Here is a 27,131-nt window from a genome sequence, read left to right on the forward strand (position 1 = left end):
TACAATAAACCATGCAATGAAAAGGTAAGAATGTAAAAATGTTTTGAACTGTTTGCATGTCAAAAGTGTAAATTTTAGAAAATAAAGTAACTTCCTTCTATTTCAGAAATCATGCTGTAGACCCCATCAGTCAGCTACTAATAGCATTGCGGTTTTATGCCTACCGTAGTATGTTTATTAAAATGGGAGATTTCGGAGGAATTCATAAGGCCACTGTTTCACGGACTATATAAATATTTCTGTATTAATTGCACAAGCAATTCTATTTCCTTACAAGTAAAATTCGCACAACGTTTATTGCTTTTATCCGCCATTTTACCTACAAGAAGTAAATAAAACATTATCGATGTCATCTTTTCTTGCAAGTCACAGCAAAACATTATCGACAGTCATCTTTTCTCGCAAGTCACTGCTACCAAGATTGTATATTTCCTTCTTCATCTCAGTTTAACTTATGCCGGTCATTATAAGACTCAACATCGGTTTAAACTCAAGTTACAGTTTAACTCAGTCTTCAGTTTAAACCCTCATTATAATACTGGGTTACACCAGGCCGCACAACTCATTTCCTTCCAGCCTGCGATATGAGGACATCTGCAGTGAAGGCTTTCAAGTCCACCTTTTATGATTTCTGTAGGGTCATATCTGTGGGGTCTGATATCGTGTTACTCAGTTTGACCCCAATGATGGGAAAAAAAAAATCATGATCAGAATGTTGGGCAGCAGAGTGGAAAAAGTGGTGACAAACAATTTGTAATCACTAGATTGCATACCATAAGCCCGGACTCACTTCCAAACCTCCCCGCAGTCTTCATGTGGAGTGACATGAACCTGCTCAGACGGGAAGTAGAACAAGTTGATTTGTCTGCCGGATGGAAACATTAAGCCTTGGTGTTATCTGACAAAAGTAGGCTGTATCGAGACCACCACCTCCTTCCATGCAGGTCAAGTCCAAAGACCTGCACCAGGTGAGCAGAACTCGCGACACTGCCCATTCACGTTCCTACCCATGTTATGACAACATGTCACCATGATGACTGATGGACTTAACTAATGTACGAAGCATAAAAGATCGCAAATATTGGTCATGTTCAAAGTTTCAGTTGTGGAGGTATTTGGATGTTTCTGAATCATGAATTTCTCCGATTCTCTGCAGAACGTAAAGATTTTCACCTTGTTTTCTTGACAGCCTGAAAAGCTCCTACACTCCTACAATTATGGGCTATGAGAGCATCAATCTAAATATCCCTAATATTACTCCTTTTATGGTAGAAATACATGTAACATAAGAGATTTGTGCAAAATTCTCAGGAAAGAATTTGTTATTAAGTCGACTTATTCAATAAAAGCCGGCCTTGTGGTGTAGGCGTAGTGTGTCCGTCTCTTACCCGGAGGCACTGGGTTGGATTCCTGGCCAGGTCACGGATTTTTACGTGGATCTGAGTGATGATTTGAGGTCTACTCAGCCTACATGATTACAGTCCAGGAGGTATCTGACGGTGAGATGGCGGCCCCGGTCTACAAAGCCAAGATAAATGGCCAAGAGGATTTGTTGTGCTGACCCACAACACCCCATAATCTGCAGGCCTTCGGGATGAGCAGCGGTCACTTGGTAGGCCATGGCCCTTTGTGGCTGCTGTGCCATGGGGGAAAGGGGTGGATATTCAATACAGAAAATAAGGCTTCTTCTTCTGCTCCTTCTACCATTTTTCCTACACCTGTAGGGTCGCGAGTGTAGACTTAACCCTGTTTTATGGCTGGATGCCCTTCCTCACACCAACCCTACTTGGAGGGATATAATCACTATTGTGGTTGGTAGCATAGTGTGTTGTCTGAACATTAAGAGGAGAGTGTTGGGACCAAGACAAACATGCAGTCCCCAAGCCAAAAGAATTAATCAGATGCAATTAAAATCCCTGACCCGGCCGGGAACCGAAGGCCTAAACGCTGTCCATTCAGCCAATGAGTGGGACAATACCGACAATAAGGCTATAAATAGCTGTATTAAAAACTAGTACAGTATTTATTGGGCCATCTTCAGCTAGCATTCTAAGAATTATTTTAAAAAGTGAAACACACTAAAAACATATTGGACACATTAAAGATCATCGATACAGATTAAGACAATAGAGTAGGCCTACTTTATTCTGTTGAAGTTTAAGTGAAAACGTTAATTTACTTTAATTAATCTTAAAATTGTTTTAAGTTAATCTATTGTTAGAAGGCCATGATTCTTCACATCAGCAAACTGAGTTGGCAATAGAAGGCAAGGAGGCAATCAAGGTCAAGAGCCCATGCATTCTATTGTTACACATTTCATTTATCATACCATAATATAACAAACAAGGATTCTTTAATTTGTTTTAAGCAAATTACTGTATTTTCCCTGGTTGCTTCGGTGATAAGTATTTTGGATAAGAGAGATTAGTATGCGAAGTATAGGCTGAAAAGCTGTTCACTACAGACACCACTGGGACATGTGTGGACCAAGTACGCCTCAGTCACTCCACACTACTCAGAATCTCGTTGAGTATCGCCTGTGAGCTGGACTGTGCACATTCTAGAGCACCTCTCCTAGCAATCTTGCATCGCACAGGTACGGATCAATAAAAGAAATAATCAAGGTCACGGAAAACAAAAGATGCAAGACCGAAATGAAGGAGATACACTCTTTCAAAAATAAGTAAGAAAAATATAGTGGTGTCATTTGAAATTTCAAAGAGGGTGGTGGTGATTTTAAACTTCTTACTGGGCAAATATAGAGGATCAACTCCTCAGGAGGTGCCTGTAATGCTGTTCAGTATGTGTCAGTTATAGACCGCAGGATGCCTCAAAACATTGACCAATGTATAACACAAACTTCCTCAATAAGGACTGGAAGATATACACATGTTGAAGTATAAACTATGGACCCTTAATAATGATATAACAATGGTTAGATAAAATACAAAATGTGATGGTGCTTAAAGAGAAAATCATTCCTAAAATATTTACTTTTATATTGACCAACAAGTTTTTAACTTTTAGGAATGATTTTCTCTTTAAGCACCATCACATTTTGTATTTTATTTATTTACATTTTATGGCCTTCATTGGACCACTCTAGCCAACTTTATACAAATAATTTTTCATTTTCCTGTCAGCCCAGTACTTCTTCATTCTCTCTGATCTTATGCTTCTTTCTTCATCGGAAATCACCCTTCCTATTGTCTGTTTGTTGATTCTCATTTGCATTCTGGTTTATTTGTCTGTGAGTTTCTTGAGTTTTGTCAGTTCTGTTTCTTAGGTCTTCCACTGTAATTTGTAGTTCATCCATATCTTCCTTGATTTCTGTAATCCACTTAATGTTGCACTTACTATTCCATAATTTTTCTATTATTCTCCTGATGATCCTGGTCTCTGGTGTCCTGATTAGATGTCCAAAAAATGAAATGTGTTTCTTCCTGATTGAGCTCATTACTGGTTCTATTTCCTTGTAGACTGTTTCATTAGAAGCTACTCTCCAGTGTCCATCTCTTTGGTACGATTTGTTGATGCACGTTCTCTCTATCTTGAGTAGTTTGTCTATTTGTGGAGTGTTAGTTGTTTTGAAGATGGTTTCGCTTGCGTATGCTATTTTTGGTTGAGTGACTGTTTTGTAATGGTTTAATTTTGTTGCTATTGAAAGGCCCTTTTTGTTGTAGGTATTCTTGGTGACATATTGTGCTCTGGTCAGTTTATTTATTCTGTTATGCCATGCTGGCTTTTCATTGAGGTTATATGTTATGATTTCTCCCAGATATTTAAATGTATCTACAATTTTGATTTCTTGGTTTCCTATGGCAATTTTGTTTATGAGTGGTGGGTCAGTAAATATGATTACTGTCTTTTCAAGATATTCCAAGACCAATTTTCTGTGCTATTTCCCATATAACTTGTCTGGTTTCCTGAATATTGTTGGACAAGAGAGCAAGGTCATCGGCAAAACCTAGGCAATTTAAACTTATGTTGTCTTTGGGTCTTCCAATTCGAATGTTCTTTGGGTTACTCTTGTACCATTCCCTCATTATATATTCCAAGGCACAGTTGAACAGCAGTGGTGACAAGCAACCTCCTTGTCTTAAGCCTGTTTTTATGATGAATGGCTCAGAGAATTCCCTTCTGAACTTGACTTTTGAATTAGTGTTGGTTAAGGTGAGTTCGATCAATTTGATTAATTTTGGATGGAGCCTGAAATTTCTTAATATTTTCAACATTGAAGGTCTATGGATACAGTCGTAAGATTTTTTAAAGTCCACGAAGGTTATTGCAAGCGGTTTGTTTTGCTTCTTGTATATGCTATGGCTAATTTTAAAGTGATGATTTGTTCTGCACAGCTTCTTCAAGGTCTGAAGCCTCCTTGGTAATCATCTAATTCTTCCTCTGGTTGCTCTCTGATTCTCCTGTATAGGATTCTGGAGAAAATCTTGTATGTGCAGTCTAAGAGAGAGATACCTCTGTAATTATCTGGATTGCTTTTATCTTCTTTATTGTGGAGTGGGTGGATTATGGCTGTGGTCCAATGTTTGGGTAACTTTTCTGTTATCCAGATTTTTGTTAGGGCCATGTGTAAGGATGTTCGAACTGTATCACTGGCATATTTCCACATTTCCGCGAAAACTTGGTCTTTTCCGCATGCCTTATAATTTTTCAACTCTTTGAGTGCTGTTTCCACCTCTTGGATTGTTGCGGGATTTATGAGTTCAGGCGGGATTTTGATGGGCGTGTCTGTATTAATTGCTAAAAGTTCCTGGGGTTCTTCACAATTCAAAAGTTTAATGAATGCTTTTGCCATGACTTTGGCATTTTCTTTGTCATTGTGTGTCGTTTTTCCATCCTCACTTTTCAGCATTAATGTGGGAGGGGCAAATTTTTGTACTTGTCTTCCAAACATTTTGTAAAAGTCTCTGGAATTTTTTTTGTGGTAGTTTTCTTCTATCAAGTTGATTAGATCTTTCTGTGATTGTCTCTTGGTTTTGCCTGATAATTTGTGTGAACTTTTTCCTAATATTTTTGAGGTTGGTTGCACTTTCTTCTGTTTGGTGTGTTTGAAATTTTAACCATTCCTGATGTCTTTCTTCATGAATTTTGTCACATTCTGAGGTCCACCAGGCATGTCTTTTACATGTGTTCAATGGGGCTAAATTTTCAGCTTGTTGCCTGAGAATTGGAACCAGTTCTTCTAAGTTATCTGTCAGTTTTATGTTCTGTGTGACTTCTCTATATTTATCATTCCGAATTAATTGGTGTGGATCAAAGTTCCTCTTTCGTTTATTGCATTTTGGTTTCTTTTTTAGTAGTGTGAACTTAATTTTGATTTTGACCATGTAATGATCTAAACCTATATCTACTCCTCTTAATACTTTAACATTGTAGATTTCTCTGTAGAAGGTTTTGTCCATAAATACGTGATCCAGCTGCCATTCCCCTTTTCTCCAATCAAGATGTTAAGTTTGTTGGGCCTCCTCTTGAAGTAGGTGGACTTTGAGATTAGTTTGTGTTCTCTGCAGAGTTCAACAAGTCTTTGACCATTCTTATTTGTATGTTTATGTGGAGCCTATTTCCCAGTGATATCTCGGTATTTCTTTTCTCTTCCGAGTCGGGCATTGAAGTCCCCTAACAGGATCTTAACGTTGTTAATATTTATTTGGTTTACAGTTTGGTCAAGGATATCCCAAAACTTTTCCACTTCTTTCCTAGTCTTTGTTAGAAAATTCTTTTCATTAGAAGGGGCATGGGCATTTATGATGGTATAAATTTTGTTGGATGCTTTTAAACTCAAAGTTGCAATTCTAGGCGAGATGGCTTGAAAATCGATTATCGAATCTATTATTTTCACATTGACTATAAACCCAGTTCTAAATTGGGGACATTGTTTCATAACCCTTAGTCCAGGTTTCCCGTTGTAAATTCTGTAGCCTTGAGATTCAAACGGTTCTTCTGTAGTATTTCTCATCTCCTGGAGTCCTGCTACTAAACTTTTCTGTTTATCTAATTCGTCTGTCAAGTTCTTTAGTTTTCCTGCTTTAAGTAGAGAATTAATATTATAAGTTGCAATGTAGTTGATCTGATCTTGTTTGATCCTGTTCTCATGTGCTGGCATAGGAATGGGTGATTGCCAACGCTCCGACTCGTTGATGTCTTCTAGTTGGCTACCCACCAAGTCCGATGTAGCCTTCTCCTGCTTTCTTGGACAGGACGGTGGAATTTTTTTCCTAAAAGACCTTTCCATGGTTGTGTTTCGAAGGTAGTTAACCTTGGGTGGAGCAAGCTCCGATTTACAACTACGGTTGTTAACCGCAGAGGGGCAACCCCAGATGTTCAGGGTTCTGGGTTGGCATTTCCTCCTAACCCAATGAGGCATGGTTTTCCCGCCAATACTCGGGTGGCTGACTGCAGTGATTTCCCACTGGGCGATGGGGTCGCCACGTCCCTATGCATTTGTATGTTATCTAACCATTGTTATATCATTATTAAGGGTCCATAGTTTGTACTTCCAACATGTTGTATATCTTTATTCATTTGTCCTATTTTGGCTGACGATGGTGTCCAAGACATCGAAACCCGTACCAAATTAATAATGTTGTGATTTTGAATTAGCAACATACTTTGTATTGAAAAAGGTGGATCAATTGCACTCTTCTTTATTGTATGTTAATCTCCATTCAATACGGACCAAAGATGAAGTTTATAATATTAAATCAATAAGGATTGGAAACGAAACGTCGGAAGAAAGCAGAATTGGAGGGGGTGTTAGACAAGGTTGTTGTCTTTTCCCTTTGTTGTTCAACTTACACTGTACATGGAAGAAATGATTGGAAAATGCTTAGAGAGAAAAAGAGGAGTATGTACTGGCAGACGGAGAACGAAAGATGACATGGTATTATTAGCAGAAAGCGAAAGAACTTTAAATAAATCCTAAATGATATGAATGAAGCTTGTGACGAGTACGGGATGAAAACAAACAGTACGGTGATCGCTAAAGGAAGAAAACTGGCAACTTAATATGAGGCAAGTAAGAGCTTTCAAATATCTTGGAAGTATAATAAATGAAGACTTGAGAAGCTAAAGCGAAGGAAGCGTTCAACACGAAGACGAGATTATTATGTGGCCAATTAGATAAAGATTAAAGACTTGGTAAGTGTTTTGCTTGGAGTGTGGCATTATATGGGCAGAGACGTGGACATGGAGAAGAGAAGATGAAAGAGAAAAAGGGTAGAAGCGTCTGAGATGTGGATGTGGAGAGAATAAGCTGGATGGAAAGAGTGAGAAATGCAAAATTATTGGAAAGGATTGGTGAGAAGAGAAGATGGCTGTAAGTTATAAGAGAAAGGAAGAAGAAATGGATGGGACACTTGAGAGGAAGGAGAAGGTACAAGATGATAGATGACATCAAATAAGGAGGAACTGAAGAGGATGGCAAAAGACAGGGGAGCTGCACCTGTCTGTGGGCAGAACACATATGATGATGATTAAACTCACCCCCACCCTCACTCAATATCTAAACTGATGCATTTTTTGTTTAAATTAAATAAATATTTATTTAGTGGAGAGTTTTGAAATGAAAAACCTGTATAAAGGGAACTGGAGGTGGCAGAGGGCTGCTGTTTGACCAAGAAGAACAAAGGCAGAAAATGATGGTGCCTGAGAGCTAGAGAAAGCCCTCGATAAGAGACAAGTAGCGGCCCCACAGCCTCAGTAAAAAACCCACAGTTCTAGCTCTTCAGGCAAGCAACTCGATGTTGAAAACTACGAATTTTAGGTAAATAAAGTATGAGAATATACTCTTTATTTCTAAAAATTACAATTCTTTTCTTATTCATCATTATCTGGTCAATTGGATTAGCAGTTTGCCTTTTTCTACCACTACGAGCGCTAATGTGAGTCAATGCAGAGTTTCACTTAAGCACCACTACGAGCGCTAATGTGAGTCAATGCAGGAGTTTCACTTATGCCCTTATAACTACATTCAGTGTGGACATTTTTCAAAGTATCAAAGAAACGCCTGAGGGTATTGAAGCTAGGAACACTTTACAGAAAGAATTATGTAAATACATTAATTTGGCTAGGATTTGAATAAAAAAGATAAGGAGTAAAGAAACAAGCGATTTTAGACTGTTTTTTCTGAAATTGCATTTAAGACTCACAAATTGAAACCTTTCTGGGCCCTTTAGCCCTTCAACTTTTGGCTTTATTGAAGAATTTGCTTAAGCGTGGGGGACCCGACTTTGTGTGCTATGAAGTGTTTTCAACATTAAAACGGAGGAAGAGTTGCAACATTCTTCAAAAACTTCTCTTCAAACTCGACAAGTAAATAACGCACAAGTCGATAGTTTAGCACGCCACATGCAGTTCTTCATGTCTGAGGTCTGTTTATCCTCGTCTCCTCTTACATATTCCTCAGAGCAGCTAACGCATGTCACAAATGTCACTATTATCAGTGAGCATTGCAAGACCAAGTACCATATTTGCTCACGTAATTTACCTACTTTTTTTTTTAGCAAATTTTACTGTTAAAAAAGTTAGGAGAGAAAATTATGAGAATCTAATTTTGAATCTAAAATACCACTGGAATTCCATGACTTTTTCAGTATGGCCCTTCAGCATCTAGCGGCATACAGATGTCTGCCTTCGAAGAGAGATATATATTAATGAAGCACAAGAAGCATAAGAGAAAAGTTATCTGGCATTTAACTGTTTAGTCAGTCATCGCCATCAGATTCAACGCCGCATATTTCTTTGTCACTATCTTTGTTCAGTGCGTTGTATTCTGTGCCATCAAGAACATTCCAGATCTAAAACGCATGTCTACCGATTGTTCAGGTAATGTTAGCAGAGTTTCTGCATCAACATCATGCATGAGAAGATTACTTAGGATTTCCTTCAATAGAACGTCAACAGATTATCCACTACTTCTATGAAATATGCAGTTTTGCTGGTGTTTTAGATGCAATAGAGGGTACACTCGCAAGAATCCAATCACCAAGAAGCAATAAAGCTGATATATCCCACAGTCTATTGATATTCAACTTATTAATGATCCTAACCTGCTAATTAGGGAGTAAACTAGCCAGGAAAAGACACTCTCTAATCAGCCAATGTAAACGTTTATCTTACCTACGTCCATGAAGGGAGCGCCAGTCAGAAAGTAATGTTCGATATTGTGAGGCACCTTTCGCCACAGAGGTAGTCTGAAGGCTTCTACGGTGGTATTGAGCACGTACAGATATACTGGAACATCCTTCTCCACAAGAAGCTTGGCCATGTGGTCGCTGGGAGCACGGTACAGGAAGTCCGACATCATCTGTAGATAAGAACAAGAGCTTTGACCCTTTAGCACTGAGCTATCTACAGCCTTTAACAAGTCATTGTCTTTTCCCTATTAAATGTTCCTGTCTTTCCATACATAACTTGATTTGTACTAGTTCGTTCTTTCCCATTACTTAAATAACTGCATGTGCAGCAGGGACTCGATAATCCAAACACTCAGTAAATCAAAGGACATAGAAGTGCGTACAAGCTCGGCCTTCCCCAGTACTTTTCCAAGCGTACACACCACGTGATTTTAATGCATGATGACTACTTGGAACAGGTACAGTACAACAGATAGCGTAGGAGTATTATCATATTTGTTTCCATTGTTTTACAGTTTTTTTAATTTTCTGAGTGTAACCTTCTTTTAGTGTCAAGTAGGACCCTCCCCCCCCCCCCCCAGATAAACATAAAAGTTTGAGCTTGATTTTGTGAATTTCCAGAGATTTGTTATAAGTTTGCAATGGAGAAATTCATATTTACTCTAGCAATTTGGTAATATAGACTAGATGCTAGTATGCAAAGTGCTGCTTTAAGATTACAATGCGACAAGTTGAACTCATTGTACTGTAGTCCATGTAGTTTAACAAAGCTATACAAATACAAAACAAAAATCTCTTAAAATTTTCCTTCCTAAACTTAGGGTCCATGGCAGAGATTATTCAGATATATCCAGTAGTTACCCCAGGGAGGAAGTTAAAATACTGGAAATAGAACGATTGAAGGAGAGTTACAAGAGGAACAATATGGCTTCAGGAGTTGAAGATCTACAGTGGACAGCAAGAGACAGCTGATGGAAAAGAACTTTCACAGGTATAGAAAAGGCATATGATAGTGTACCCAGAGAGAAGCTTTGGGAAACCATGGTTAAAAAGAGACTCAGAAGAGAAATTTTAGAAATGGTGCAAGCAATGTACAACAACTGTGTTAGTAGAGTACTGACCCCAGTTGGAAAGACTGGATTAAGACAGGGGAATGTGCTGTCACCTCTTTTTTTCTTTATCGTGGTCATGGACGGAATTGTAAAGGAAACAAAGGAAGCCCATGGAGACGAAGAGATGAAGATACTGCAATTTGCAGATGATGATGTGATCTGGGGAAAGAACAGCAAAGAAGTGCAACAACAACTAGAGGTACTGAATGAAAAAATTGAGAAGTATGGCATGAAAATCAGTACAGAGGAAAGCAACGACTATGGTGATGTCGAGAGGGGAAAGGCAAGGAAAGGGCACCGTGAAAATTGGAAGTCAGAGTCTGGAAACTGTGGACAGCTTTAAGTACCTAGGAAGTGAATTAATGCAAAATGCTAGGATGGACATGGAGATTAACAGGAGGATACAGGAGGGCAATGCATTCTGCCAAAGTGTAAGAAAACTTGTTTGGAGCATAGAAGTACCAAGGAGAAGTAATGAGATAATGTGTACTGTGTACCCATACTGAGACCTGGACTTTGACTGGCAGGCAAGAGAGTAGAATTCAAGCCAGTGAGGTGAAATTCCTAAAAAGTATGATAGGAAAGACAAGGAAAAGCAGAGTGAGAAATGAAGATGTTACGAAGGAAGTTGGGGTAGGAATGCTAAATGAGAGAGTTGAAAAGAATAAACTAAGGTGGTTTGGATATGTAAAAAGGATAGAGGAGAATAGAATTCCAAGACAGATGCTGGAGGCAAAGCGCGACAGCAAGAGAGCAAGAGGAAGACCTAAAACAAGATGGATTGCACCAGTGAAGAACGGCATAAGAAGACAAAATTTAGACTGGGACAAGATCGTGGAAGAGGAATGGTAGAAGGAAAGAGGAAAATGGAAAGTTCCATAAATACCCTGACCCGGCAGGAGCTGGATAAGGAGAAATCATGATGATGACTCCAGAGAACATAAAGAAACACCTGAACTTCATGCAGGGGGGTTAACAGGATGGTTCAAGCTGTAACGCCCAAGTAAATTATCAAAATTTATGTATCCATATTTCTGAAAGCAAAGCAGCTTAATTTTTTGGGCCGATTGCAGAAACGATGACTAGTTTTAAACCTTAGACAACGTCTACCTAAACAACGTCTAACTCAAGCACGATCTTCCATTGCATAAACAATGTTCAGCCGATGTTTAACTAGACATTGCTTAAAGTTTCAATATTGGTTTGAAGATGGAGATAGAAGTATCTTTCATGCAACTCTTTGCCTGTCGCAACCAATAAAATTTGTCAGTGAGCGTGCCGAACGCCAGTCAGCTGTTTGTCTTCCTACACATTACTCAAATATGGCTAAGCATGAGCATGACTTATGAGTATCGCATTCGGTGGAAATTAAATCTCATAATATTATCGACACGCCGATATATTTTATTATACACATCGGGTAATTTCCATGGAAATATAGGTCACTTCCACTCTCGGAATAACTTGTCCCAATCGTCAGAGGGCTGTCGCAGGGGTGGGGCGGGCCACCTGAAGGGTTACGCCCTCCCTCTGGCCGAGAGCTTGGGTGGGGATGAGGAGATGTCTGGAAATTGGAAGTTGGGAAAAGGCGATGTGAAGAATGCTGGAGAAGTGTAGCCTTTATTATAGCATTGTTACAGTGAGTGTAATCTACTCATAAATACCGTAGCTTCGACGAAAGGAAGATGAAGCAATAGTAATGTGTAACTGAGTGTGTTGTACGGGCCATATAGATGTAGCTAGCATTCTGGAGATCATAGGTTCGAAACGCATCATTGGCATCCCTGAAGATTGTTTTCTGTAGTTTCCCTTTTATCATGACGAATAGAATACCAAGTGAGATCTCTCACCGAGTTGAAGCGCTCTCCCGCAGAGCGGCGCTAGTGGAGCCTAACACCAACGCTACACGGTGATTTAATCGAAATTACATTGATACGCAAATAAGCAAATACAACACATGATTAACAATGTCAGAGAGTTATAATATTATCAGTCCGCACGAAGAAATATCTTTGAACTTTAATAAGAGATCATACGAAATAAAATGAAACATTACGAAAAGCGAAAGCAATATTGTGCTTTACATACTTAAAAAAATCATTTTTAAACAGAGCAAATTAAACATACACTAGACTGTAAATAACACTGAAACTTTTCCCAAATAAATAAAATGAAGTAAATTACTCACTAAAACTAGTTTGAGGCCACTTTCGATAGTTTACGAGTAGACTTAGAAGATTGTCGAGCTTGCATTTCTCTGCGGATTTCTACAACTGCTCAAATCAGGCAGTCAAGAAATTCACCTCCAATCCAGCATTTTGCAAGGTAACTTCTACTACTTCTTTGTTTTGGCACTGTCTCTGACTTTCCTTAGAAGTCAAACTTGGCAACACAGCACCAGACAGTTCACTAACAACATGGCGATAATCAGCAGTGAAATGTTTAACTATTAACTCACAGACCCTCCGTTGAGGGTGGGCGGCATCTGCCGTGTGTAGGTAACTGCGTGTTATTGTGGTGGAGGATAGTGTTATGTGAGGTGTGTTGGGGTGCAGGAATGTTGGGGACAGCACAAACACCCAGCCCCTGGGCCATTCGAATTAACCAATGAAGGTTAAAATGCGCGACCCAGCCGGGAATCGAACCCGGGACCCTCTGAACCGAGGCCAGTACGCTGACCATTCAGCCAACGAGTCAGACGTTTCTTCTTATTACCAGTAAGGATATTTTTACCTAATGTAATTAGGCCTATAAACCTAGTGTCTTCGCTTCTGACCTGGCACCTAACAAACCTCAATTTTCATCCACATTTGTTCAGTCTTACCACCACACAAAATATTTAAGAATAGTGAAAAGTAGACAATCATTCTGGGAAGGATATAATTACTTTATAATTACTCATATCAGCAATGATAAAAGTTTAGGGGAAAGAGAGTTACTATGTTTTGAATCCAACTCCACAAAAGCTGGATCACAAGAAAATGAATGGTTTACTTTGTTAATATTCGCTTCACCATTCGGTTAGGAGAAACTGCCAAACCATTCATGGAGAAAGGGGAATATAATTAAGTGAAGGGAGTTCCTTACACATCAAACAGCATCAAGTTGGAACTTGGGGACTCTTGCAGCTATTGCATTGCAATCATAAGGCAAGTTTTAAGATTAGCCCAGTACCATTATTCACTAAAAGTCTGTGGGCCATGTGGTGTATATCATCCTTGTGGAAGAAAGAAAACTGTTGCTGCAAGGGTTTGAATTAGCGACTCCTCAACATTAAGAAATGTGTGTAAAAGACATTGAGACGGGGAAAAAATAATAATTGGGGGTTACAGACCAGCTAGCAGAGGATACCACCGAACGGATCGTAATATATATGAACAGTGAACGGGATTGAATACGTAACCTTTCTTCGAGTGATTACATTACATTAGTCTTCAGAATTATACTGAATCTTCTGTATTCGTTCTGGTGACTGTTTAAATGTTTTAGTCTTTTCATAACATGTTAATTATGGGTTATCAATGTCGCGGTTTCTTGACTCATGCCGGGCTCAGTGGCTCAGAGGGTTGAGGCGCTGGCTTTCTGAGCCCAAGTTGACAGGTTTGATCCTGACTCAGTCCGGTGATCAAATATGCCAGCCCCACGTTGGTAGATTTACTGGCATGTAAAAGAACTCCTGCGGAACAGAATTCTGCCACCTTGGCGTCTCTGAAAACTATAAAAATAGTTAGACGGACGTAAACACAATAAAATTATTATTTTTTATTCGTTATGCCTAACTAACGAGCTGTTATTTAGCACAAAGTTTCTGCTTATATTCCCAAAATCTCTTCATCCTTTTGCTGTGCTTCTTTTTGCGTTCTTCTTCTTATTATTATTATTACCGGGCGAGTTGGCCGTGCGGTTAGGAGCGCGTAGCTGTGAGCTCGCATCCGGGAGATAGTGGGTTTGAACCCCACTGTCGGCGGCCCTGAAAATGGTTTTCTGTGGTTTCCCATTTTCACACCAGGCAAATGCTGGGGCTGTACCTTAATTAAGGCCACGGCCGCTTCCTTCCCACTCCTAGCCCTTCCCTGTCCCATCATCGCCATAAGACCTATCTGTGTCGGTGCGACGTAAAGCAACTAGCAAAAAAAAATTTTTATTATTCTTCTTGTTTTCGAATAGGTCTACTATGGACCACGTTAAGCATCATTCATTTACGGTTCTTCCTCTTTCGATCGGCCCAGTACTTCTTCATCCTTTCGGAGTGGGCTTCTTTACGTTCTCGTGACCAGTTGTTGCCGGTCCGTTTTTTGCTACTTTGATCTTGGAATTCCTTAATTTTGTTGATGATTTTTCTGTATTCCTGTCTGTTGTATTATTATTATTATTATTATTATTATTATTATTATTATTATTATTATTATTGCAGACACAACATGGGCTTATGTCATGTGAAGGAAACAAGGTGAAACTCTTCACGTTTCGCAGAGAACTTTGCTCTGCGTCTTCAGAAGAAAATCTTGACTGTTCACGAGGAGGACTTCTACAATAATGAGACTGAATTGAAACGCTTTACTGTTGGAACTGTAGTGGCCAGGTGGCTTGCTGTATGCTGCCACAGTGCTCCAAGTGGGAACTGACGACAACATTAAGCTCCAATTAAGATTTTCTATCACACCGAGTGTGCGTGAGGAGTAACAGAGAGGACCTCAGACGAATTAGAGGAAATAAATAGAAACTAATAAAATAAAATGCAATGAGAGACACCAAAAGAGAACAGAACAAAGCTGAAGAATGGGAAAAAAGTATTTGAAGAAAACCAGAGGATGATAATGATGCGAGATGGTGTTCTGTCTAGAAGCATGGGCCGTAAAACCAATGTTGTTGCTATTATTATTATTACTACTACAGACTGATGTTTTTATATTAGTACTGCAATCCGCCTGTGGCTGGAGTTGTTGTTGCTGTTGATTCCCAGGATATTTGACATGGGATCTCTGCTCATCAATCCCTGAGTTCATTTCCACCTGCCAGCTTTGAATACAGGACATAAACAAACTAGGAATGTCACAAGACAGAGAAGGAATGGATGAGGAGTGAGTTTGACCCGTCACTGTTGAGTCATATTAGAGAATGACGACAATGACAGGTTAGGAGGAGCTCACACACTGTCCTGCCGTCTCGTTCGTTTCCAACAGTCACCTGTCATTGTGTCGATGTGGAAAGTTTAGTATAGCACAGCGATCACGACGGAAGGTAGATCTGGCAACTTACGTCAATATACTTCTCTCTAATGTAGTAGGTGTTGTTTGGGTCTGGCCAGTAGGTATACATGTACTTGATGGCCTCGTAGATGCCCCGGGGGTTCAGGGTGTAGTTGTAACGTAGCACCAATTCTTGCACCTTCTGGTCGAAGAACGTCTGGTCCACTGTGAAGTCCGGTGCTAGACTGTCGTTGTTATCTGAAATACACCACAAGAAGATTAACTTGACATCCACGACAGAGGAAAGCCACCTGTGGCTGGAAATATGTTAAGCAGTTTGGTCTTTATGGCAAGACTGGAGCTTGGAGAGTTAGTAAGTCCAAGATTAAAGTGATGTCAGTGGGTAATAAGAAACAAGATCAGCGGATATCCCAGGATGGTACTACAACAACAGTCTACCTGTCCGAACTCTCACTCATTCACCGTACAAGAAGCATGGTACAGGAAGGTCAGCAACACACTGTGACGAGATGACAAAGCACAAGCACTAGGATGAAACACCAACCTTCTGTTACATGTGACATATTCATGAGAGATGAAACAGCATATGTTGTTCAACTTCCCATAGACAGAGGTTGCCCAGCAGACACAAGTTATAATATATCTTATGATCAGATGTCAGTCAGAAAAAGTTACACAAACGATTCCTAACAGCTACCAAGGTCACTGTGTTCATAAGTTGATTGTCCATCATGAATAGCTCACAGAACTGTGCTTATTGTCCCTCTAGCTCCATCCACAAGACCCTCTACTTCTATAGATGTTAACTTCTATTTTGTTTTCTAGTATGGAATTGTGGGTTTGTAGATGTTGCATTTACCTTTATGAACATCCGCTGGTTGAGTTTCAGAGACCTCAGTTCTAATTGTGGGGTCAATTATGAAAGCATCACTCGAGCTGGCTGGAATGGCCATCATATCCATCCGTTTACAGGATCCATTGAGCACAAGTTCCCTTAAGGCATCAGTGATCAAGGTCCAAATACAGTGATGGCACACTTCACCATGTTTGCAGGCATGCAAGAGTTCCTCTCTCAGGGGTTGCCATCTTGCAACCCGCCTGGATAAACATTACATTACGTTGGCACGAACTTCCTCATGTCACTCATATATGAAGGATCCAGAAGACCTTGAAGCAGCACTGATGTGCTGGTTGGCAGCGAGAAAATTATACCAAATGATACTCGCCAAGACTTTGCAACAACGTTTTCATCCGCATACTGAAAATCAATAATGGGTGTAATGATTTAGCCTTTTCAAGTTGAAGATTCCACCATCAGTGCAATAAATAATCAAAAAGCCAGGTGGAAGTTCCTCACATGATGGCAGCAGTCTGTTATAGTACAAATTCATCACGGCAAAAAATTCACTCATTATAGTGAATTGTCGTTAACTGATTTTTCATCACAGTAAAACACAAAATCACATTAAAATTGGTATGAAACAGGAATTGCTTCGTTCAAAATGTATGTTTTTGCAGATAATTTCTAATTCATAAACTACTCAAACTCCCACGCTCAATTTCATTCTTAAAGTTTGTAATACTGTATTATCACTGCAGTAGCATCTTAATCAAACAGCATCATCCAACCCATTTATGTGTCGTGAAAATATGTTTCAAGTAATTGTAACCTTTTTACTATAAACTAACTTCTGAAATTGGTGATGCCCACTGTCTTGACAAATACTGTACTACAATCCTGTATCTGAACTTTCTTTTTAGTGTGTTTTGTTTTGTTTATTCTTCTCAATTGTTGTGTAAAATGGTATTACCGTTGATGAAGTATTATTATTATTATTATTAATTATTATTGTACCTATAACGATATTAAACTGAAGCGATCATTTAATTCAGGCATTATTTCTAAAGGGGCTGCCTGGCCGAGGCGGTAAAGGCGTTCTGCATTCACCCGGAAGGACGTGGGTTTGAATCCCGGTCAGGAAGTCGTAAAATTTAAGAAACAAGATTTCCACTTCCGGAGGTGCATATGGCCTGAGGTTCACTCAGCCTACACCAAAAATGAGTACCAGGTTAATTCCTGGGGGCAAAGGCAGCCGGCCGTAGAGCTAACCACTCTACCCCATCACGTGCCGAGGTTAAGAATGGTGGAAGCCTTTACCTTCCACTCCTCCAAGGGCCTTCATGGCCTGTACGGGGGTGACTTTCCTTTGCTTTGCTTTTGTGTTATTTCTAATGAGTTAACAACTGCTTTCAGCCACGTTATTTATGCATTTATTACAAAAACATACTTTTATTCCCCCGTTGCCAGGAAGTTTTATAACGATTTTTCTGTTGGTGATCACCAGGTCATGTTCCACATGTTTTCTAAGCAACATACCTCCAGTGGAATGATGACTGCGGCCCACATGAGCAACCACTCCTAGGAATAGCTGAGTAGACCTTCTCTCCACATCAACAGTTGGGGCATTAGTAGTAGATGATCAGTCTCAATGTCACGAATTGTTCACTGATGCTATTAGGAAGCTCGTAGAGGATACTGACCAGCTCTTTCTGTATAGTGGAACCTGTGCTTCGTTTCCAGAAAAAGGTGCAACCACCTCTACGCTCCTTCCGATGTGTATCTCCTCAGTTACCGGGCAATAACAGCCATACATCTTTCTGATCGTTCACTTGGGAGTTATCTAGTAGTGCTTGTATATTCCATGTAACAAAATACATTATTTGATGACAAAAAATGTGCACAATGGACACAGTTCTCCGGTCAGCATTGTACGAGGCACATTTTCTAGACCTCTCCCGATTTGGGGTGAGTAGAGAAAACCCTAAACACGATTGCTCAGTCATGGATGCAATTATTGAATCATTCAACAGCCTCAAATCATCAAACGAGACAACAGATCACTCACCCACCGCCTAGAGGGTTTCAGACTTCACTGCTAGAAATCCCGAATCGCCGCAGGGCTCTGAAGAAGTTGCACTTTAGGAAGACGCCTGTGGATATACTGGCGCACAACAGTAAACACAGGTTCCTCTGCCAGAGCACAATAACCAAGGCTGTTGCCGCTGATCAGAGCTTATTGCTCATGCACCTGGTCCACAGTCGATGAAGAACGGACACCGCTAGCCGAGGACAACATGGAGACGAAAGGTCTTCTCTCATCTTCCAAACTGTCACTAAAGAAGCACACGACGGATGTGAAGGGCAAGGCATCATTCCTCCTACCATACATCTTCTGTGATTCTGTTGGGTGCTCAGCCCAGCCTCTGCATCAGCTGTTATAGAGGAATCTATCATCTGTTTTGATATCCTTTCATCCTCTATTCTCTTTACATGCCCAAACCATCTCCTGTCATTTAACTTTTCTACTGCATTTCCATAGTGAAATGTTCATTTCTCTGCATTTGCTATCACACTTCTTAGGAATTTTAGTCTCCTCTCTTCTTGTCGCTGTCCACATCTCTCCTTCTTCCGCACATTCCGGTGGAAAACATTCACCCGTTGCACCTTTTTGCTGATCTCTGTAACCGGTCTTGCATTTTGCGTTGGTTTGCTTCCAAGTATTTGAAGCTCTTCTCGCCATTCAGTGTCCAGTTATTTCTGTAAACAGTGCTGCCATCTAAAATGAGAGATGTGTAGCTCTGGAGTACCGTGTGGCAGCACACTGTGAGTCAAATACAAAACACCTGAGAAAATTCTGATGTCAAGAAGTGCGAAAAACGTCTTTCTTTCTTAAAATGTTTCAGCATATCGTCAATGAAGGACTTTGAAATTATTGAAAATGCATTCAAAAAGAGAGAGCAGCTTGTCAAAATTCTTAAAAGTCTAAAACCACCAACGTCACGTGTCGAAGTTAAGGCAAGCAAGCATCGGGAGGGGAGTTCCACGAACCCCGGCTGAGCACATCCACTGCTCCCATCGCGGAAAATGATTTGGAACTCTGTCTTGAAGATCTGTAAATCTGTTTATCATTAAGAAATAAAATATTACCAATAATCTTTATTTCGACAATACACGACCTCAACAAGAGAGTCTCTGTGGCTCAAATTCATGGGAGATTTGTGCTGGACAAAGCGGAGACAGGACAGGTTTTCTCCGGGTACTCCGATTTTCTCTGACATCTTTCGTCCCAGCAACACTCTCCAAGATCATTTAGTTTCATCTGTCAGTCGTTAATCATTGCCCCAGAGGAGAGCGACAAACACAGTTCCCATCCTCGCCGTTTCAATCATTACCCTCCCGATGTGGTCAAATGACGAGAAACAGGCTGAGGAGACCCCAACACAGCTTATGAAGTGCACAGAGGCCAAACAGTTGGAGAGATATTGAAACATTAAGAGATAAGAATTTCATATTGTTCTGTATCGAAGTGAGTTCACTAATAAGTTGAAAGGAAGTATAAAATGGTTCAAACTTTCAATACTATTAAAATAAGAAATGTAAGTTTACATTTCTATTTAATTAAAATTGGTACTGGTTTCGACCAGTATTTTTGCTCATCGTCAGCCGATCACAAATAGGTGTAAAACAATGCACAGATAAATAAATTGCAAAGTATAAAGGTTGCCGATCCTCTTTTCTGGTAATCGTAAGATGTGAAAGAAATAAGAGATTCGTTTCTTCTTCATCGTGCTGGTAACTGGGTCAATCTCTCGAGACAGTTTCATTGGGGAGGATTCTCCAGATTCCTCCAACCTGGTAAGTTCGGATAAGTCTTCTTTGCTTTCAGCTCATCTTGTTGGTAATATTAGAGCATTTTGACGTATATTTAGGTCATAAATGTCTATCTGGAGGGCATTTTATGACAATTTAAAGTTCATTAAATTCTAGTGATCTTTATATTGCAAACGTGACAAAAGCAATGAAAATAAATGATGTGATTTTTGCACATTACATGTCATTAGTCCCCTGTGGGTGGGGGCCTGTCGTAAGGAGCGTGGGTCGGCGACCACGGGGCCCTCAGCTCATTGCTTCCACTTACTTGTGCCAGGTTCCTCACTTGCATCTATCCTGTCTGACCTCCCTTGGTCAACACTTGTTCTTTTCTGACCCCAACGGTATTAGGTTTCCGAGGCCTAGGGAGTCTTTCATTTTCACGCCCTTTGCGGCCCTTGTCTTTCTTTGACCGACACCTTCATTTTTCTAAGTGTTGGATCCCTTCCATTTTTTCTCTCTGATTACTGTTATATAGAGGATCGTTGCCTAGCTGTACTTCCTCTTAAAACAGTAATCACCACCAGCACCACTTACATCTCATGATTTCAACCCTTTAAGGAGAGTTCCATTGTTGTGAATTAATGCTATAAGTAGATATTATGGGAATAAACTCTATTTCCGGGCAAAACACAACTTTTTGAAGTATGTGTGATCATATTAAATTTCATACTTAATTTAAATCCAGAAAAAGAAAGTTTTCACATTTTGTTTCATTCCTTACATACGACATGGCTGGAAATATCATACATACAGTAAAACCTCGTTAATTCGAAGTCGTTGGGACTCAAAAATCGGATTTCGAATTACGTGATTTCGAATTAACCGCCAATTTGCAATTCAGAAGTACCAACCCTCGCTGCGTTACAAAATATTCTCAGGCCCGTTACTGCATGCAGTTAACCTTGATTCACAGTTTATACCTTTCAAATGCCATGAAAAAAGAACTATTTCCAAAATGTATCCAAGAAGGTGCATTTACAGTATTAAAATAATGCACTCGGATATCTCACTGGCAAACATAACCTCATGCAACGAAAGAAAGAAAGAAAGAAAGGAAAAAAACCCACAATTCAAAGACGAGAAATCTATGCTGGCTCCCATGTGCAAGTACTTTATTCATTAAATTACTATACTGTATGCATTTTAGATGCCCTGTATTTACACAGAAAGTGCCCGATGTCCTTAAAATCGAACTTTCCGATGACTATCCTTGTATGATTTCCCGCCATGCTACTTCTCTTGTACTTCAGAATTGTAAACACTTGCAGCGTCACAAAGTATTCTAAGACTCATTAATACATGCAATCACCTCGATTCACGGTTTAAACCTTTCAAATGCCATGGGAAAAAACTATTTCCAAGTTGTATCCAAGAAGGTGCATTTACAATGTTCAAATAATGCACTTAGGTAAATGACTTACAAACATAACCTCACGCAACGAAAGAAAAATATCACACAATTCAAAGACGAGGATAAATTATGCTGGTTCCCCTGTGCAAATGCATTATTTTTTGGATTTCTGTACTGTTTGCATTTTTAGGTGCTTTGTACTGGCATGGAAAGTGCCCGACGCCCATAACATTGTGGCTTATCGATCTTTCCTATGACGAGGGGATAAAGTTTCTCGCTTCCATGTGCATTGCAACGCACTACAATGACCCCCATCCCTCACACTTGTACGATTCTCCGGCTGGCACTTTCTCCTTTAAAACCATATGATCGTTTGGGCTCGCATTAAAATAAAGTAATGCAGTTTCATCGGCAATGACAATATTGTTCGGTGCCAACGAATTTATTGTATGAGCCACGTGTTTTTTTTTTTTCCGTCAACTGTCGGCATCGCCAGTGTTCGCGGATTCTGTTTTCCCGCACACTGCCCGTTGCGTGATATTACGGCGTTCCTTAAAAGTTTGAATACAAAAGAATTCCGATTTCATTCTACTTAGTAACCATGAAGCGGACTGTAGATCCACCGAAGTGAGTGTAAATGCGGAAAGCTACGGTAACACTCCACGTTCCGGAACACGCGTTATATTATGACGTGGATAAATTTTGAGTTGAAATTACTCTGTAACATACTACTGTTTTAAAATGTAAAGGCAGTTTCGAATTAAAAGTCTGAATTTCGGTAATGGGGCCGACATTGTACTTTGAATTACGAATTATCCGTATTCCGAATTAAACAATTTAAATAACATGCACAACTGTATCTCATGTTTCTGGAAACAAGACCACCTTCAAATTAGGCGGCATTTTGAATTAACCGATTTTGAATTATCGAGGTTCTACTGTACATACACACATACATATCTTTATTACCCACCCTAGTGTACACCATCGGCTTACAGGTAATAAAGACAGAGCGAAACAAAAAACAAACAAACAATAGGCACTACATCTCTCCTAAAACTACTTAACTAAGTTAACTCCCTCTACATCTACTCAGTATCATCCCCCACGTACGCGGACTACCCTCATTACCTACTCCTACCTACCACCTAAAAAATTTAGTAGACTGGTCGCTGCATCAGCCCTGGTATTGAATACATGCCCACCAACCCGTCGACAGCAGCCACCAGCCTCGCCACGTGAGAACTACACTTGCTGACACTGTATTCCTTCCCTACCGTGTGTGACAAGCCACCTTGGCGGAAACCAGACCCAACACATGGCCTGCCACACACTTCTGCTATGTACGTCACACCTTCTCTGTTCATTGTCAGCTCTCTACCTTCCCCCTCCTTTTTCTTCCTGTGAAGACATGCTCAAGCCTAACTTCTTTGGGGTGGGTCAAGTCCCAATCCCTCCCTCTTCCTTTGATACGTCACCTACTCCTCTCTCGCACTATTCTCACCCACTACGTCTCACCTTATTTAACTTAAGACTTAAACATCAACTAACAACCATTTTACATTTATTTTTTTACACCTCACTTACACACAAACAGTTTCCATTCCAAGTCCATTAGTTCACTCAGTCATCTCACTAATTTTTTTTTATTTTTTTTAGCTTCCACCTAAGCTTCATTTCAACCATCCATAATAAACTAATTTTCTCAGGCTTTCCCTTGTTACCAACTCTTCTCATAAAAACATCTACTCTCATATTCCTCGAGTCATTAATCTATCACCTCCTCCCATCCTTCTACTTCTTGATCTACTTCCCAACAATTTGCCCCAGGCGGATCACCTTTCCATAGGGCAAGGTGCTCTCCCCCTTTCCCCTAACACTACAGCCCTCTTCTGATATCATGGTCACCATGATACCCGCCCCGCATCTGCACAGGGCGGATATCCATTCCTCTGAGCAGAATGCCTTCCCCCTTCCTCCCTCGGCATGAACCACATTATCTGCACAACTCCTGTTACTCCCTCAATTTCTTTATAAATCTAGCTCTGTCCACATTTAAGAATTTCACTATATTTGTTCCTTTCTCTCACTCTCTACATAACCAAGATGTCATCTTATAGCTTTCCCCTACCATATCCAGCTCCTTCTTACGTAGTAGTTTGATCTTTATCTCCTCCAAAGCTCGGCATTGATTAAAAATATGCAGGTCCTCCCATTTCTCTCCACATAACACACATCTATCACTATTCTCACTCCCTACCCATCCCCTATTCCTCGGAACACCCAATACCCACCAATACAAACCTCTCTTATCCCATCTACCCTCACTTCCACCAATTTATTTAATACTGATAAAGAGACTCTCTCTCCACATTCCCCTATTAAGCTCTGTCTTTCAATATCTAGTAGTCTTCGCTTTATCCTTCCTCCATTTATTCCTATCCCCCCCCCCCCCCAGACCTCTCCATATACCCCCAATCCAATCTGTTGTAACCATTTTTTGCACTTATTCACCCAGTAACCTTCATTCGTCATACCTTTCTGAAAACTAAACGTTTCTTGTACTAATGCCCCACTCTTCCCTTCCTCCAATCTAATCCAATACTTAAACACCCTCTTAGCTATTTCAACCTTCATCGATTCTTTACACACTAATCTGGCACCGGCATTGGCTGTACAGTTCGGGAGGTCCATCATGATCTTAATAAATTTTGCCACCACCTAGTTTAGTTCACCCCTCCCCTCCTCCATTCCCCATACTTCGACTCCAAATAGCATTTTGCCCATTACCAGTGATTTAAACACCGTTTTTTGAATTTTGTATTTAACATCTGGAAATTTCTTTTCTAATACCCCCACTGCCGCAAGCGCTCCTCTTCCTTTAAATGTTGCCGTCCTACACTGATTTTTCCAAGAACCATTCTTACTAATTATTACACCTAGGTACTCAATTTTTCCTTCTGGTCTAATTTTTTCCTGATCTAGCCTCCAGACTTCCTTATTCTATCTCCCACCCCTTTCCCTACACACCATTATCTGAGTCTTCTTTACATTTACTCTGAGAGACCACTTCCTAGTATACTCAACTACCTTGTCCAACCCTTTTTGCAACCCACTTGCCGTCAAAGCCGATATCAATAGATCATCCGCGAATAGCAACCCCGGAACCTCCATTTTCCCTATCTAAGGGCATTGCCATGCCTCTCCATCATGACCCTCTAAAATATTATTTATAAATAATATCGGGGATAGCTTACACCCCTGTCTCATCCCGCTCTTCGATTCAAAACACTTACTCATCCTTCCATCCTGCAATTTAATCATCACAAACACTTCCTCATAAACTGTTTCTATTGCCACCATCATTTTCTGCGACATTCCAACCTACCTTAATCTCAAAAATAGTGCCTCCCTACTGACCGTATCGAAGGCTTTTTCTAAGTCGATCGCTGCTACATATAATTTACGCCCTGCTATCCTCACATACCTTGTAATCAAAGTGTCCAGAATCCAAACATTATCGACCGTATTCCTTCCTTTCCTAAATCCATTTTGGAACTCAGATATCCTACCATACTGTTCCGCCCATTTTGTTATCCTGTTCGCCAAAACCCCTGTGTACACCTTCGACAACGAGTCTAGGAGTGTAATTCCTCTATAGTTATTAGGATCGCTACTAGCTCCTTTATTTTTATAAATAGGGCATAATACCCCCTTCCTCCATTCTCTAGGAAATTACCCCGTTTCCAGCAACCTATTAAAGAATTTCACAATCCCAATCAACCTCGGTTCATTTGCCCCAACCTCCTTCCATACACTATTGGAAATACACTTCACACCTCCTGCAGCCTTGGGTCTAGCATTTTTTAATACTCTAATTACCTCCTGCCTTATTATCTCCCCATCCAATATTATTTTTTTTGCTAGGGGCTTTACGTCGCACCGACATAGATAGGTCTTATGGCGGCGACGGGATAGGAAAGGCCTAGGAGTTGGAAGGAAACGGCCGTGGCCTTAATTAAGGTACAGCCCCAGCATTTGCCTGGTGTGAAAATGGGAAACCACGGAAAACCATCTTCAGGGCTGCCGATAGTGGGATTCGAACCTACTATCTCCCGGATGCAAGCTCACAGCCGCGCGCCTCTACGCGCACGGCCAACTCGCCCGGTCATCCAATATTATAATGACTACTTCCAATTCCCTTCCTATATATGACTTGCCTTTTTCTCTACCCAATTTCCCCTCCCCTTCTAAAAGCCTTTTAAAATGCCTGACCCACTCGTTTTTTCCTATTTTATCCCCCTTCCCCACCGGTTTCATTCTTCTGATCTCGTTTATTGACTCCCATATCCTCTCAAATTTCTTCTCTCTACAATATATATTTATTTTTTCAGCTTCCACCTTCTTCCGTCCTCTTTTCTTCTCATTTCCCTTCTCAATTTACAATATTCCTTCCTTTTTTCTTGCTCACCATCCTTCCTAAACTCTGCTAGGGCTCTCATTACAACCTCGCATTTTTTCTTGCAGTCTTCATCAAACCATCCATTCATTTTATTCTTTTTTCCCTCTACCCTTCTCACTTTCTTCCCCACCTTCCATACAGGGTGTTCTATTAATTTTTAGCACGCTATCCATGTCGTTCCCTTCTGCCACCCTTCCAATTTCCACCCTTAATATATCTCCCTCCTCTTTCAAATGCCGTCTCAATTTCTCTTTAGTATTATCATCCCGTATGTACTTCCATCCTCCATTCCTACATCTCTCCCGACTTTCCTCCATCTTTCCCTTCTCATCAGCAACCGAAGTTCTCAATTTTATTTTGATAGGCATATGTTCCGTTAACCCACATTCTAACACCTCAAAACTTATTATTCTCCTTAACGCTATCTCTGAGCTTATTCCTATATCCACTACACTCCCTCCATTTGTTGTAATATACATCAAATCTCCTACACTATCCCCTTCATCCACCCAATTAAAATAAATAAATGTTCTATAGCACATAACTCTAATAACCTTTCTCCATAACTATTTACACCATTATCCTTAGTCTTTCTTTGCAGTTCCCCGTCTACTTTTACTTCTTTCCCGTACACCGGTACCCTATTGCTCACTCTCGCATTCCAATCCCCCAATAACATCATCCATCTTCTACATACATCCCTTTAATTGTGTTTATTTCTTCAATCGCTGAATCGCTCGGATGGTTATAAAGCAGTGCCAGACAAATTGCTTCCACTGCCCCCTTCCCCATTATTACTCTCAGCCACACTACCCCTTCTACCCTAGTCTGTAATGTCTCCACCCATTCAGCTACCTCATTTCTTATTAAAACTACTACACCCCCTGGGTTTTGGCCCCTCTTCCCTATTTTTTTCCTTAACACGTTAACTACTCTATAACCGTCCCATGTAATTTCAACCCCTTTCCCTAACCACGTCTCTACTAGAGCAATTATCTCAAAATCTTTCACTAAATTCACAATTTCCCTATTCCTTAACTTCCCCATCAACCCCTCAATATTCAGCACCCCTATCACCATCTCTAGTTATTTATTTCCTCCCCCTCCCTCTCTATACTTCTGCATTTCAC

At 40.3% G+C, this 27,131-nt stretch overlaps 1 protein-coding gene across 2 annotated transcripts in view; it reads right to left on the bottom strand.

The window, feature by feature from the left end:
* The window catches only part of Gli (carboxyl ester lipase-like protein Gli), a 191,464-nt gene that overhangs the window by 49,173 nt on the left and 115,160 nt on the right, over positions 1–27,131 (bottom strand). For both annotated transcript variants that reach the window (XM_067154886.2, XM_068229317.1), the window contains exons 8-9: positions 15,524–15,711; positions 9,136–9,322 (exon numbers count right to left, since the gene is read on the bottom strand). In XM_067154886.2, coding sequence (XP_067010987.2) covers positions 9,136–9,322; positions 15,524–15,711 — 375 coding nt within the window. The remainder of the gene's footprint in view (positions 1–9,135; positions 9,323–15,523; positions 15,712–27,131) is intronic.

This window comes from Anabrus simplex, chromosome 10, assembly GCF_040414725.1.
Source record: "Anabrus simplex isolate iqAnaSimp1 chromosome 10, ASM4041472v1, whole genome shotgun sequence".
NCBI classification, from domain to species: Eukaryota; Metazoa; Arthropoda; class Insecta; order Orthoptera; family Tettigoniidae; genus Anabrus; species Anabrus simplex.